Consider the following 15,792-nt stretch of genomic DNA (forward strand, 5'->3'; position numbering starts at 1 on the left):
ATGAAGACAACTTCTTAGCTGGGCAGCCTTGGGCAAGTGACTTACCCTCTCTGAACCTTGCTATCCTGATTTCACAGGTGAGGAGACTTCCAGAGCCTCCTTCAAGGTTGGGGATTAAACATAAGGGACACATAAAGCATCTATAGAAACCTGGGCAGCAACAATGAAGACAACTTCTTAGCTGGGCAGCCTTGGGCAAGTGACTTACCCTCTCTGAACCTTGCCATCCTGATTTCACAGGTGAGGAGACTTCCAGAGCCTCCTTCAAGGTTGGGGATTAAACATAAGGGACACACGGAAATGCCTGACAGAGTAAGTGAGCAAGGCATGTAAGCTGTTATATCCAGTCTCTCTTTTATCTGCAACTCTTTGACAGATTGAGGAAATAAAAATTCTAAGACATGATTCCCATCTTGGCTTTGTCCATTTAATTACCTTTATTTTTCAAACAATTGTGTGACAAGGTTTGAAAGGAGGTAATATAATTTATTTTAAGATGCAATGTGACAGAGACTGGGGACCTTTCTCCTTTACTCGACTGCTTAGGTAAGTCAAAGCACTTTCTAAATTGCTGGTTTACTCCTCCAGGCCCAGAGGAGTGTCCAGGAGCCAGCTTACTAAAGGGGCAGACAGGCTGACGGGTGGGGTTAGAAAACAGGAGATAAATGCCTTTTGACTAAGTGAACAGGTGGACTTCCTCCTGGTATCTTTGAAGGTCAGCAAATATACTGCAGCAAACTCTGTGCATAAAATCCAGCTCAAGAAAACCTCTGGGTTGCTAATGCAGGTTTGCAAATACAGCAACCATAATGAAACGGCTGCTTTTTAATGATTTCCTATAACAGTGTTTATATATGGAAGCTTTTCTCCCCACTGAAACAATTTTCCAGCTCAAGAAAACCTCTGGGTTGCTAATGCAGGTTTGCAAATACAGCAACCATAATGAAATGGCTGCTTTTTAATGATTTCCTATAACAGTGTTTATATATGGAAGCTTTTCTCCCCATTGAAACAATTTAGCAGCAAACTCTGTGCATAAAATCCAGCTCAAGAAAACCTCTGGGTTGCTAATGCAGGTTTGCAAATACAGCAACCATAATGAAACGGCTGCTTTTTAATGATTTCCTATAACAGTGTTTATATATGGAAGCTTTTCTCCCCACTGAAACAATTTTATTGGAAAATGGCAAAGGAGTAAGAAGAGGCAGGCCGTCAGCTCTAATTAACAAGCACACTGTACTCTGTGCTGCAGCCTTAATGAACTCTCCTTGTGGTCCCCAAGTGCCTGTCCTCTTGGGGACCTGGCAGATTTGCCTCTGCACAGACCACCACTCTCCTGGCCCCACCTTTCTTCACTGTATTGCTCCCACTTAGCCCTTCGACTTCTGCTCAGCTGTGACTTCTATGTCCTGCCTGAGGTTATCATTAGGGGCTCCCCCGAAGCCTCTTTTATGGTCCTGACCCCACTGTGGGTCTTTCCTATTGACCTCTCCCTATCCTCGAAAGAACTGTGAACTCCAAGTATCTGAGTGCCTCCTACGCACGGCACTGTTAGGCTGGTACACAAGGTAGCCAAAGCCCCTGCCTGCATGCAGCCTGCATTCTAGCGTGGGAGAGATACCAGTAACACATTAGTAAATAAATACAAACCCAATGTATCCTCAGGTTGTGCTAAGAACTATGAAGGAAAATAAAGCAGGGAAAGGGGAGAGAGGACTGTGAGAGAGTGAGAGATGCTGCATGACTCCGGCGAGGGGGTCGGCGGCCTTCCATGACTTATGTCCCCAGTACCTAGCACATAGCACTGGGTACGTTTGTTGAATTAATGAATAAAGGCTTCTATGTGTGGGCAGAGAACATCTGGGCAAAGGAGGTCACTCTCATCCAGGAGCTCAGTCTTGTCAGGAAAGATACTACCACTGGTTACAATCAACACATATTTTTTTTAAATGAAGGACAAGATGGAAAGAAAAGATTTGAGATGAATGACTCAGGAAAGCAAAGATACCCTGTATTGTGGACAGGCAGATACTGGCTCCTTTGGGGGAAGCTGCTGCTAAACATGCTGTCTCATGTCAGGAGCTCCGAGAAGTCCCCCAGGAAAAATGCCCATGTAAGTGGGTTTATCTCTGCATTTCCCAAACTTACTTAATTATGAAACTTTGTTGGGAGTATGGGTCACTTATTACTTGCATAAAATACAATTTGAGAGAAACAATTAGAGGGATGAGTGTAGGGCTGAGGGCTGATCCTTTGCAGTGGTTGGGAACTTCTTGGCTGCTACTTGCCGTGTAGGACTCTGGCCCAAGTCGCAGTGGACTGTATATGTTGTAACATAAAGCCGGGGGTCTGGGTTTAGGTTAGTTTAAGGGAGGCAGTTTTGGCCTGAAGCCAAACTAACTTGAACCCAGACCATGGGCTTTATGTTACAACTACTAGAGCCTGGGGAGGTGTCTCCTCCTCAACACATTTCCATCTGGCTTACGCTGGTATCAGCATACAGCTCTCAGCGACTTAGATGCAGCTAAACCATCTTATCTGGCTCAGCAGCACTTCACACTGCTGACCACTTTTCCTTAATGGAGCTTTCTCCGCCCCACTGGCTTTCAGGACAGCACTGTCCTCATTTTCTTCTTATATCTCTGGCCGATTGGTTGATTGCTTCATTCATGCATTCCAACAAGTATCTTTGAACACCTGCCATGTGCCAGGCCTGGTGACAGGCTCTGGAGATAACACTAAGAGATGAAACAAGTATGCTCTCCCTAATGGAGTTTTAGTGGGAGAGTTGGTCAAGCAAATAAATACAAATACATAATTTAAAATTTAAATGTGATATAAGAAGGAAACAAATGGGGCATTTACAGAGACTGGAGCTCCTGAGAAAGCTTTCTGAGGAGGCACATCCCTGTCTCGAGCTCTGGGGGCCCCCAAGGCTTAGTCGCAGGCTCTCTCCACGGCTCACTGTCTGTGCATCACTTCCACTGCTTCAGTTACCATCTGTGAACAACCTGGCATCTCCCACTGCTGTTCTTCAGCCCAGACCTCTCGCCTCTTGGCTTCTCATCTGAATACCCACTGCCTTCTTTCAGGTAGCTATCTCAAGACACCTCAAACTCATGTCCAAACAAAACACACGATCTCCATGTTCTTCCCAACCCAAGCAAAACAAAATTCAAAGCAAAACCACCTGGCCCTTATCCCATACTGGTAAGTGGCCCCACAGTTCATCTACTGTGCAAACCACACTCTTATGGGATTCATGCACGCGCGCGCACACAGGTAAGTGGCCCCACAGTTCATCTACTGTGCAAACCACACTCTTATGGGATTCATGCACGCGTGCGCGCACGCACACGCGTGCGCACACACACACACACACACCCTTCACCTGGACACACACACACACACACACACACACCCTTCACCTTCACCCTGTTTCCAACCCTTCAGCAAATCTTTCCAGTTTTATACCTTTTCTACACCCATCTACACCCATCTTCTTTTCTATATCTCATTACCACCACCCTAATCCTAGCAACAATTTTGCCCAGATAAACTTTTGCAATGGTTTTCTAGCTAGCCTATACACACTGCAGAGTGATGGATTCAAATGCAACTCTGATCATCTTGTGCCCCTTCCTCCACTATTAAAATATTTCAGTGGCTCCTAGTGGGTCACTCTCCATCATGGTCTACAAGACTGTGTGATCTGCCCTGCTTACCTCTCCAGCCTCCCTCTCAACCTCTGTGCCCCCCATTCACCATGATCTTCTTCCACCTCTTCAAATGCATTCCCCACCTCACTGAAATGTCCTACTGAAATGTCACTTCTTAGAGGAAGCCTTCCCAGAACCCTAGACTGAATTAAATTACCTTGGCACACTATCATGGTGCTATGTTCCATAATGTTACAGCATTTATATAGGTTTATAATTAAACATAAATGTGTAATGTTTAATTAAAATCTCTCTCCCCAATTAAATTTAAGTTCTGTGAAACCTCACTATACTTACTCTTAATTCTTCTGGTTCTTTTCCCGTCTCTCCCCCTAATGGGAACATTTCCTAAGACATAGAGCTCCTCCTTCTTTTGATTCTATATCTTTCAACCACAGGGATCACCTTAGCTCATATAACTTCAGAGCCTCTATCCACAACCTCAGTCTCTCTCCAAACATCCAGGCAGGCATTTCCAAGTAGACCAGTGGTTTTGCAACATTATGACTGCAACCCACAGTTAGAACATTTCATTTGACAATTTACTACCCACGCACATGCAACAAACAAGCTTCAAGAAACAATACTGTCACTCTATTGTTTAAACCCACAGTTAGAACATTTCATTTGACAATTTACTACCCACGCACATGCAACAAACAAGCTCTATTGTTTCCCTATTCGCTTTCATTTTTAAAATACTTTATTTTTCATACAATTGCAAGACCCAATAGTAAGTTCAATACATTGTACCTGATATTTCCACATGGATATTTCTCTACAACCTCAAACATCATATGACTATTTCCCAAGTCATTTCTCAACCAAACTTCTTCACTAAAGAATATGATCAGTCTCTTAGTCACTTAGGATCAACATGTTGGAGTAATTTTGGATTCCTCCTTCTTACCCAACAGTTGTTAAGCCTATTGGGTTCTTCCCCTGCAATGTGTTACTACTGTTTCAATCCTTCCACTCCCACCATAGTAGTTCAGATATCACTACAACTTGGAACACACAGCAATAGCCTTTTTAACTGGTTCCCAGCTTCCAGAATTTTTAAGCAGAGTGACATATGTTTGAATCACAATCATGTCAGGGCAGAAATCTAATTCAGCTCTTCGGTTCCATTTCAACCAACAAAGTATTGCATAAGGGACTGAAATAGATGTCCCTTCATCCACTCAAACTCCTTGAATAATTAATTAAATTATAATTCAGGCTGCCTCATGTTTCTAAAATTCCCTTTACAATCCAGAAACCAAACTCTGAGCAAGGGCAGGCAGACTCACCCATGTCGGCAGTGACCATGGTGGACTGGTTTTCGGGGATAGAGACAGAGGTCTGGTCCTGATCCACGCTTCGAGAGTCCTCGTTGACTTCCTGTTGACTCTGGCTGAGTTCTGATCGCAGCTCAGAGTACTCATCTTCCTCCCTGAGAAAAAAGGAGAGTCAACCACCACTGACAGAAGATGTCGGACAGATCCCTAGAGAATGTCTTTAAGGACAAGAAAAAGACATTCAGAGAAAAAAGACATCTCTGTTCCAGGCCACACAAACCAAGATTCCTTTCAGGCCAAACAGTCAGTGCGTGAAATTGAAAGGCTGCATCTGTGCCCACACACATACCCATGTTCTGAACAAGATTCACCTAGCAGCCTATAGAAACTTCTCTCCTCCGAAGATTTCCTGAAGAAATCACATTTCTTCATTACCTCAAATTCTAAGGTTAAGAAGGACTAAGACTAACACTGAGGCTACAGTAAGAGTCTGAACAGCAATGGCACCCCCATCACCTGGACGGTCCCACTGGGGGGCTTTCTTCTTAGAAAAGGATGCAGGGAGGTACTGGGGTTGGAGCTACTAGGAAACCAGCATCTCATATGTGCAGATCAAACTGGACCCTGTGAGAGGTATGTGGATCAGCATGGCTAGAAAAGACCAGGCTTATTATCCCCAGAGAAAGTAGAGTCAGGGGGCGGGAAAGAGGATGGGGTGAGGAGGAGAATGGAAACAGTGGCTAAGAATCCCAGTCAAAGGTCTACTTCCTTCAGTTTGCATTTGCTAACAGGAAGATGACATTTAAACACAGTCATGTGTCATCTGCTCACGCGCTCCCACCTCTTCTCAGTCCTTCATGGATCCCTCGACCTTTGGTCTCTGAACTATGCTATTAGCAAGCTAAGAAAACCTAGAATTGTAGTATATATTTCAAAGCATGCGCACTGCCCTTCCCCACACCTCCACCGTCACCACATGCACGCTGGACACAGGCGTGCAGAATGCCAAATTAACCCTCATAAAGGCCTCTATTTTGCAAGTGAGCCAGAAGAGAAAATCTTAGCGGGTGGGAAGGTCAGCCTCAGGGGGAGGGTGTCTGTGAAGAAGGTAGGAAGAAATCTTCCCAGCATTCATTCTAATCATTCATTTTAAGTTGTTGACAACCAGCGGGCAGGAGGTCTACAGTCTTGGGTTTGGAGTAGACCAAGATGGTGAGTGGTGATCACTGGGGATTGGGGAAGAGGCAACTGGAAAGAGGCATCTATAAGGGAAATGTGACAAACTCTCCACAGTGCTTGGCACGCTCAAGAAATCAACATTTTCCCAAGGGAGGGATTCAGCTGAGCCTCTGCTTTATAAGGCTTTTTTTTAAAAAATAAAAAAGCCACCCAGAAAACTGGGAAGACTTTAACCAGATATAAAGACCCTATCCACTCAAAATATGAATTAGAATGGAAGTGGTGAAGGCAAAAAATATAGGTTAATGTTCTGTGAATAAGTTAATTATTAGACATCTGCAAAAGTCACTAATAATTAGGTTTAGGAAAGAAAACAATTAAAAAATACTCTCAAGAGTGGCCTTTTTGGTCTAGAGGGTAATTGTGCACTGACACATTGGCTCTCCTTTCAGTCAAGACTTAAAATTCTGATTTTAGTTAATGGGAGACTGTGTATGATGAATAAATTACCTCTGTTGCACGGCCAATGTAATCAGCCTCAGCGTGGCTGAGACTGTTTCACAGCCAAGAAACTGAGTGATGCTGCTGCTGCTGCTGCTTCTCTGCTATAAATGGCATTTGCAAATCTTTAATAACCACCTTAAACCCTCCTGGCTTGGCGGGTTCCAAAACCTACAGTTCTGCCAAATCTCCTGCTTTGTACTGAATTACTTCTAGGGATTACTAGGATGAACTTTATAAAGGAGAGAATAGGGAAGGGGTGTAGAAATATTCCCTACTGAGGTCAGAACACAGTCTGAAGGAGAATGATACCGCAGTAGTAATGTCATCTATGGCACAAGGTTTTTGGTGTCATGAAAAACAAAGGATTCAACATATCTGGGCACCGAAACAAGGAAAGGAAAGCGAAGACTGGATGGATTCTGTCTTCCAAGAGTCAAGTATGTTCATGACCAATTCCAACCTAAGAAGGAGGCTGTGTGTGGACACAGGAGGATCATGTGGGGCTGCTGGTGGGTAGTGACCAGGGAAGACGTCCTGGATGGAGCAGCCTGAAGAGGAGCAAGTGTTTCAGGGGAGCTAAGACCACAGGATGGGGCACAGGATGGAGATGGGAGGCTGGAGAGGCACGCAGGCTACTTGTTGACGGGGCAGTTTTGATCAAAAGGAGAACAGTACTGGAAGAAGCAAATAATCAGGGTTAGGTGTAGAAATAAAAATACAACATGGTAACTCCAGGAATTCAGGGGAAGGAGTAAATGTTACCAAGATGTTGTGTGGAAAGAGATAAAATGAGGAGGAGGAAAGTGCAGCACGTGTGTGTCCTTGACCCTGCAGGAGATACACGCACCTGATCCCGGGTTAATGTTCCACCCACGGTAATCATAATATGTATTCTAGAACAAAAATGACACATGCAAATAAAGTAAATAGTAATTAGAGGTGGAAAGCTACACTGGGAGTAGATCAGGGAAGGTTTTGTACCGCAAAGAAAAGGTATAAAAAGGTTAAGCTGAGCCTAAATATTAGAAAGCCTGTGCAGCCCTGTTGTTTCTCCCACTGACTTTGGTAAAAATTCATGGAGTTGCATATCCTTATCATCTCCCATCAGCATCATTCCTGAAAGGATGTTGGAACCTGGGCCTGGGAAATGTCAAAAGCGAACTCTCTCAGGGCCCTTTGCAAATCAACAGTCAATCTGTGATTGCTGTCTACATAGCGGACTGCTGACTGGGGGTCTTCTCCATCATTCAGGGGCACTGGTCCGTCAACAGCAAAGGAATAAGTCAACAACACTCTCCTGAGCCATGGCAACTCTACAGAGACAACACTGTGAGTTGTGCCTTCAAGGCTGCTCTGCACAACCCTGAGTCACCCACCTGGCGAAGGTGTCTAGCTAACGACACAGCGTCATCACCTCAAAATGACTTTATGGTCCACTTCCTTTTGGTGCACATAGAGTAACTACTGTCAAGTGGTAACTTATTTCCTCAGGAAAAGAAATGCCTCCCAAAAGAACACCAACTGCTAATGCTGGTGATGAAAGAGAGGAAAATGTTAGGTCCAAATAATGATCATCTTAAACCAGAAAAACAGAAGCTTTGATAAACTGATAAAATTTTGATAATTATACTTTGTAGTAGTAGTCTCATAATAATAAAGTTACAAAGTTCTCAGGTGTTTGTCTTTGGAACATAAAGGATCACCTCACAGGATCCTAAATGTACATTATTTCATTCACTTAGAAGCATTGTGAAGTGCTGCCAAGTTGCTTTGAGTTGCAATGATTAATGCTTGCTACTAGCCTAAACAACAAAACAGAACAAATGCCTCCTTTAGGGCATTTGGATTGTACATTCGGTTGTACACAGGCCTATGCAATGACCAGCAGGGGCAGAAAAGTCACAAATTGGCAGACTGGAAAGGACCTTAAAGACCATCTAAGCTGGGATCAATACCTGTATTTTATAAATAAGGTGAAGTAATTTGCCCAAGATTATGCAAATAGTAGCACAGCCTAATTCCGAAATTTAGTACCAATGAAACAACACTATATGTCATGGCCTAAGGGAAAGATTTGTTTTTGCTTTTTAATTTTAAAGATTCTTTGTTATTATTGGCTAAGGTAAAATGGTCTAATCAGAAAAGGGAAGTCAATGAAAGTATAATTTTTATCATGCTTTCCAGACTTCAAGCTGGAGCACTGTGGAGTCAGCAGTATTTGATAAAATATTGCATCATTCACTATCCACATATCCATTTGATTCGGTGGTGAACATTCATGCTTTGTCACTGGATTGGAAAGATTTGTGAAGAAGACCCAGATGGTCATCCTCCTGCCTTCGCAGCTGTCAGTCAATTGTGGCCAGCTATCCCAGCCTACCTGACCTTGTGTTTTTTTGTTGAACCACATTCTTTTTTTTACAGTTAAAGGTAGACTTGCCCTGAGATGGCTAGCAATCTTTTAAAAAACAAAGATTTTTAAATGTAGGGAGGAAATGTATTCCTTTCAGTTTTCTTAAAGAATCTACTGCAGGAAATAAATAATGAGTAAGTCCTGCTTTTTCCTTCAATTCTACTTCCTCTTACTTTTCCATATTACACAGAGGAAGGTCAGACTCATCTACGAATCTTTCAGCGAATAACTGAACAAACGGGATTTTGAATGGATATAATAACCCATCCTTGTCTTAACAAGATCAGATGTAAGATCCATATATAAAACCTTCCAAATATTGAACAAAGGCTTGATATATACCACATAGGAAGACAGGGAGAGAGCGATATATCTCATCTTTCTTGATTTTATTTTTATTTCATTTATTTTACTTTTTAGGCAATAACTTATCTGAACTACATGTTTTGCTGGGAAATAGAGGTTTTGAGATGCAGCACACAGGTGGAAGTGAGGGCTCAAAGATCAGGAGAAAGATCAAGCTCATGGTGCAGGCCTGAAATCCTAGAAGTCAGATTATGTTACAGTGGACAGAGACTTTGGATATCACCTCTGGCCCCAAATGATGGGGATTTTGCAGATGAGGAAGCAGAAAGGTTAAGTGCCAATGCTGAGACCACAGACAGGAGGGGTCGGTGCCTTGGGGCTGCTGCCATGCAGGTGAAAGGTGTGGGGGAAAGAGCCCAGGATAAGAGCCTAGGCTGAGGATGGATCCCAGGGAAAGAAAAGAAGATCCAGGACCTGCCATGTCCTAGAGTTTTAAGAACAGCATATCAAGAAGGACTAACTTAGAAAAGGTAGAAAGGTTCATTACTAGTAGAAAAGAATCAGTAACAAGAAAAAAAAATTAATCACTGGATTTTTGGTTAAGAAATTGGTGATTTTCAATAAAGGTATGTTAGCTCAGGATACTATAATAAAATACCTTAGACTTGAGTGGATCAAAAAACAGAAATATGTTTTCTCACAGCAGTGGAGGTTAGGTTCTCTATTATCAGGGTACCAGCATGGCTGGTTTCTGGTGAGGGCTCTCTTCCTGGCTGGCAGATGGCTGCCTTCTCCCTGTGTCCTCGCATGGTGTGGGGGTGGGGGGATGGAGAGAGAGTGGAGAGACTATATGAGCAGAAGAAGAACGTGTCTCTTCTTATAAGGGCAGTATCTCATCGTGAGGGCCTCACCCTAATAGCCTCACCTAACCCTAATCACCTCCCAAAGGCCTCATCTCCAAATACCCTCAACATTGGCAATTAGGGCTTCAACATATGAATTTGGCAGGGGGTAGGGTGGACACAATTCAGTCCATAGCAAAAGGAGTTTTAGTAAACTGTTGGGGTCAGAAGCCAGATTACAGTATACTAACAAGCAAATGGGAAATTAAGCACAGTACACAGACTACTCATGAGAGCTGGCAGTGAAAGGTTGACGTTAAGAAAGTAGCTTACGAGAAAAGAAAATAACCTCCTTGGGAAATGCAATATCTCACATTTAATTTGCTTAGACATCATTTTTTTTTTCTTTTCAGATCCAAAGTGAGCTACTGATGTATTTTTCCATTTTATATAATCTACCCAAGTAATATGAACATGAAAAAAAAGCCACTCATAACACAGTTAAGTGAAAAGAACATATTACAAAACAATGTATGTTGTATGATCCAATTTGTTTAAACTATTCATGAATACAATTTTTTAGAAGGCCATATTATAAAATGTTCAGTGTTTATTGCTAGGACATGGGATTTATGATGCATTAGGTAGGGTTTAGTTAGGAAAACAAACTGCACTGGATGTTTCGAGTAGAAAGGATTTAATGTAGGCAGTTCTGTGTTTGCAAAATGATTGGACGGGCGGGAGAAGAGCAGGGTGAGTGAAGGCTGTCAGGAGCTGTCAGATTTGCCATCACAGCTGTGGTCCCCTCAGAGATCGGGAAACCACTGCTGACTTTACACCTGCTCACAGCTCCAGGGTCTGGCCGGTCAAGGCAGAACTTTGTTCCCACCAAAGCCTGTACATCAGCTGCCACCGTGGCCTGAGGGAGAATGGCTCCCACCTCCTTCTGCCTTCTAAGCCCATGTGGGTGCATCTTTTTGGCAGAGCCAAAATCTATCCAGAACCCAGTTGGTAAAAGGGTCTGGGAAGTAGTCCTCAGGGTACAGGCCCTCTTTGATTCTGGGGGGAACACAGAGAGGGGTGGGAATGGTACCAAGTGCCAGACAATATCCATTGCAGCCTACCCTCTTGGCTACTCAGTGACTGACTATACACACCTTCTCGAATTCAGAAGTAATAACAGCAACCTTCTCTAAACATCCTTTAATTCAATTTAAATGAGCTCACCTTCTTCTCAAAATGAGAGACCCAGAATACCTTGAGTTACTGTATCTGTAAGGTGACCTTCACCCCTCTTCTAGTTCAATGCCAAACCCACTTAAATATCAAGGAACCTAAGTACTAAATTATAAGTTTCACCAATACTAACTCACCTTATGTAAAATAATAGTGGAAAATAGGAAATGCATATATACATAAACAAGCAAGAAAATATGCATAGCCTAGCCATCTTTTCTGCAACTGGTCATGAGGCTATAGTTGTTATTTACAACTTCCTTCTAATAGGAAATTCATTTTTCCTTTGTGTTTGTCCAGCATCTGAGCTGGTTAGAATTAGTTCTTTTCCTAGTGAAGTGATCCAAAATCTTTATTCCTGAATGGCCTAGTCCTTAGTGGTCTGACCTGTAGTGGGCTGCTCTAATCTACTATGACCACTGGGCAATTTCTAAGAGGTATCCTGAAGAATCCCATGGGTTTTGGAAATAGTCCTCGCTACCCCACAGTAGAGCAACAACCCAATTTCCCCTTGGTACTCACCCCAGCTAGTACAGTAACCCCCTTCTTTGCTTGTTGGTTCAGTGGCATGAGGTGCCCCAAAGGGCCAGATGACAGTCAATGAAACCATTTTTACATTCTCTGGTGGAAGCATTGTCCCCTTGAGAAGTAAGACTTATGAAGTATCAGAGGTCAAAGTTGCAAGAATAAGTAACAGTAATTTTTGAAAGTGGGGTTTAGATGTATGAGTAAGGAGAGATGCTCCTACTTCCCATCTTGGTCTCTGGATCCAAGAAGAGCAGCACCACATACTGTTGCTAGTTGGGAGCATTTACCACATCTCCAGGGCACTGAAAAAGGTTACTCAGATGGTGCCCTAACTAGGTCCACTGTGTGATGGATTCAGGCCATAGTGACACTTGACACCTGACTTCCTGTTATGGACTGAATTGTGTCCTCCTCGAATTCCTATGTTGAAGCCTAACCCCTAATGTGACGGTATTTGGAGATGGGCCCTTGTAGGTAATTAGGTGAGGTCACAAGGGTGGGGTCCTCGTAATTAGTGCCCTCACCAGATAGCTTGATTCCTCATTCTCTCTTCTCCCACGTGAGGACACAGTGAGAAGAAGGTCAGTTGCAAAGTCAGTAAGACACCCTCACTGTAGAACTGAATTAGCTGGCATCTTGATAGTGGACTTACCAGACTCCAGAACTGTGAAAAATAAACTTCTGCTGTTTAAGCCACCTAGTCTATGATATTTTGTTAAGGGAGCCCGAGCGGACTCCCTTCTGAAGTCCCCACTCTGACCGGTAGACTACTGGCATTTTGGATGTCCAGGAACTATCATTAGCTCAGAGCCAGTGTCCAGTAACTACTCAAGAATACTTTTCTCTTTTCCCCACTGTGCAGCCCCCCTTAAAAGTGTTTATAGTTATGTGTGGAAGGGGTAGAAGGGAGATTTACTGTACCTAGTTGTGGCAGGATTGTATATATCTTCACCTTCATTCAAGGGGCTCTGACTCTGTGAACTGGATCAGGTAAGGGAATTGGACAACAGGCCATCATTCTCCATTGTGACTGTAAGTCAAATCTCTGTTCACCAGATCATAGTTTTTTTTGCTTACAAAGATCAAGTAAAACTTTTGTAGGCTATCCATTTATATCAGTTCTAGAGAAACCATGATCAATTCAGCGACTATCAAAGACCCATACAGGTCAAATCCTTCTGATTAATAATACAGCCCTGTTGACCAATGACCAAGCCCACACTGACTCCAGTAGTCCAGTGGCACCAAAGACTGCATGTTAAATATGTCATTTCCCACCCAACATTTCTGACTCCCTAGGCTCTGGACTCCTTTTACATTATGCTAGGGAAGTTCTGGCAGTTCCACATCATTTGATATCATCCTCCATTGAGCCTAGTTTTCAGTTAATCAAACTGCTGGAGCTAACACAGTTAATCCAAAATCTCTGGCAAGAACAGTCATATCAACAAAGTCATCATCAATCCAACACTACATTCCTCCCTCCCTGGTTACAACTCTTTGGTCCTAATCCCACGCATATCCCCCCCAATATTCTGTGAATATAAATGAACAAAATCTAACAAATCTTCTGGTGTTTTAGCTATATATTCCCAGGATGGATTTTCTATTTAGCCCCGAGGGGCATGATGGAACTTGACTACTTTTAGGCCTAAAGATAAAGAGAAATGGAATAAGAATGGGACATGAATGTATCTGCCATCCCATACCTGGGATGAGCTCATTAGTGTCTCCAAGCAAGGTAGGACTAGTTTTATCAGATGGGGAAGGAAAGGAAAGGAAGCTCATTTACAGTTTCTGCAGGAAGGGAAGCTCAGTGGGATTTACAGTCTCAAGGTATTTGGATTCATTTGAATCTACTTAAATGCCCCCATTTGAACTCTCACCTTCTCATGTTTTCCTATTAATGCTTAATTTTCACCTATGAGATCTGATGTGGCTGCAAATTTGACTTACATTGGAATTCAGCAACCTGAGGTATCTGATTCCTGGCTACATTAGCCCTGTGGCTACAAGAGATAGGAGAATCTTGTAGGGCAGTCACAGAAGGTCCCTGGTTTTCTGATTGTGACATGACACAAACATTTTAAACTATGAGATTGTTACTTTATTGCTTTAAGCAACTCAGTGTTGCTTAAGTGTGGATATTCCATAGCTTACTTAAACTATTCCATTATTAATAATTTTTCAGATTATTTAATAAATTCCTAATTCAGGCCCAGACTGAAGTGACAACAAATTGTAGATGGTACTAGCCTTGTACCTGACTAATTATGATGATCATTTCTCTAGAGCCTGGGTATGCTGGGGCAGTCAGAATTCATCCAAGGTGCCTGGTTCCTATAGCACTGGGCCTATCACAGCATTTTGGGAGCTGAGGCCAAACCAATTTCCTGGAGTGCTCAGGGCTAGGGAGATGCCTTAGCCTCAGGAGCTCAGAGGACAAGAAGAGCCTTGTTTCACTGGCCCATATGTTACATGTCTTCCAGTCTTGCAGAGTCTCCTTAAGGAGGGGCCAGCTCATTTACATAATGAGAACTGGCAGAATTTAATATGATATCTGCACAGATGCAATCTTCTTTTAAATAAAAGGCACTGATAAAGCTTATGGTCAAGAAGTTCACTGTATTTTAACATGAAGCAGTTCGGCCATTACATTCAATTTTAACATCCTGAAATTGAGTTTTCCAGGTGACGTGTGGTATACTTTTTTCACAATTCACTGAGCCCATTTACTTTCACCTTTTCAAGTGTTTAAAAGTGCAACATGTTTTAATGGAAATTACAAATTAGTCAATGTCCTCTGACAGGCTCCTTTAAATCTGCTATAATCATTTCTTTGGACCGAAGGTTCTTCTCTGCTCATGCATTGCTAACCTACAATCACCGTGGATGACCAGGATACAATTTAAAAGCCTTGAGGTTCTAAACTGGAATATGAAATTTATTGTGTGGCTCTAGCTCAGTGCAAATTTTTCCACAATTTGACCCAGAAAACAGATGCCCATCAGTACCCTCATAAAGAAGCCCCGTCATTACTGTGACTCTCATAGTTGGAACAAAATGCATCCAAATTTTCCTCTAACCCAGGACTTCTAGAGGGAGAGTTTAAAGGAGCGGCCTCTAAAATGGCTTTAATTGTAGTTTGTATAAGTATTCAGCAAACAAAGCTCACTTTTTCCAAAAAGGTAGGGGCCGACCATTTGCTTTTCTCCAGGCTGTTCCCTGAGCACCTCCAGGAAGATAAAAGTTCTCATCCTTGGCTCAGTAAGTCACTTAAAGCAAGCCCCTCCTCTGAACAGCAGAGCAGACACAACCAACCTGTGTGTAGGAGACTTAGGGGCCAACTGATTGGTGAGCAAAGGAAAGCAGAATCGTTGACAGTCACTTTTATGGAAAGAAAATTAAGGAAGAAATATTCTAGGTGTTAATTCCACCTCTCCCTGTGCTAAGTGTAACTTCAAGGCATTTACTACATTTAAGCCTCAGCTTTTTTACCAGTAAAATGATGGTTCAAATCTCACCATGGCCCCAATTAGGAGTCTGGCAAGAGGATAAGTCAGAGTTGATAAAGCAACTTGAAGTAAGCTTAAAACATTATTAGATCATCTAGAAGCCTACCTAATGCGTAGTTAAAAGCCACATTCATGAGCCTCTCAGAATCTCCAAGGGAGGCACACAGTTTACACACCTAGAGCAGACTCGGTGAGTAAAAGGGGTGGAAGGGACGCTGGTGTCTAAGACAGAAGGTCTCCATTTAGAACTTGTTAATAAAGTATTTCATT

At 42.7% G+C, this 15,792-nt stretch overlaps 1 protein-coding gene across 1 annotated transcript in view; it reads right to left on the reverse strand.

Moving 5' to 3' along the window:
• MCC (mutated in colorectal cancers) overlaps positions 1-15,792 on the reverse strand; it is a 124,224-nt gene that overhangs the window by 94,469 nt on the left and 13,963 nt on the right. The window contains exon 4 of the mRNA XM_008568188.1: positions 5,012-5,154. Within this exon, the coding sequence (XP_008566410.1) occupies positions 5,012-5,154 (143 nt within the window). The remainder of the gene's footprint in view (positions 1-5,011; positions 5,155-15,792) is intronic.

This window comes from Galeopterus variegatus, unplaced genomic scaffold (assembly GCF_000696425.1).
Source record: "Galeopterus variegatus unplaced genomic scaffold, G_variegatus-3.0.2 Scaffold385, whole genome shotgun sequence".
Lineage (NCBI taxonomy): Eukaryota > Metazoa > Chordata > Mammalia > Dermoptera > Cynocephalidae > Galeopterus > Galeopterus variegatus.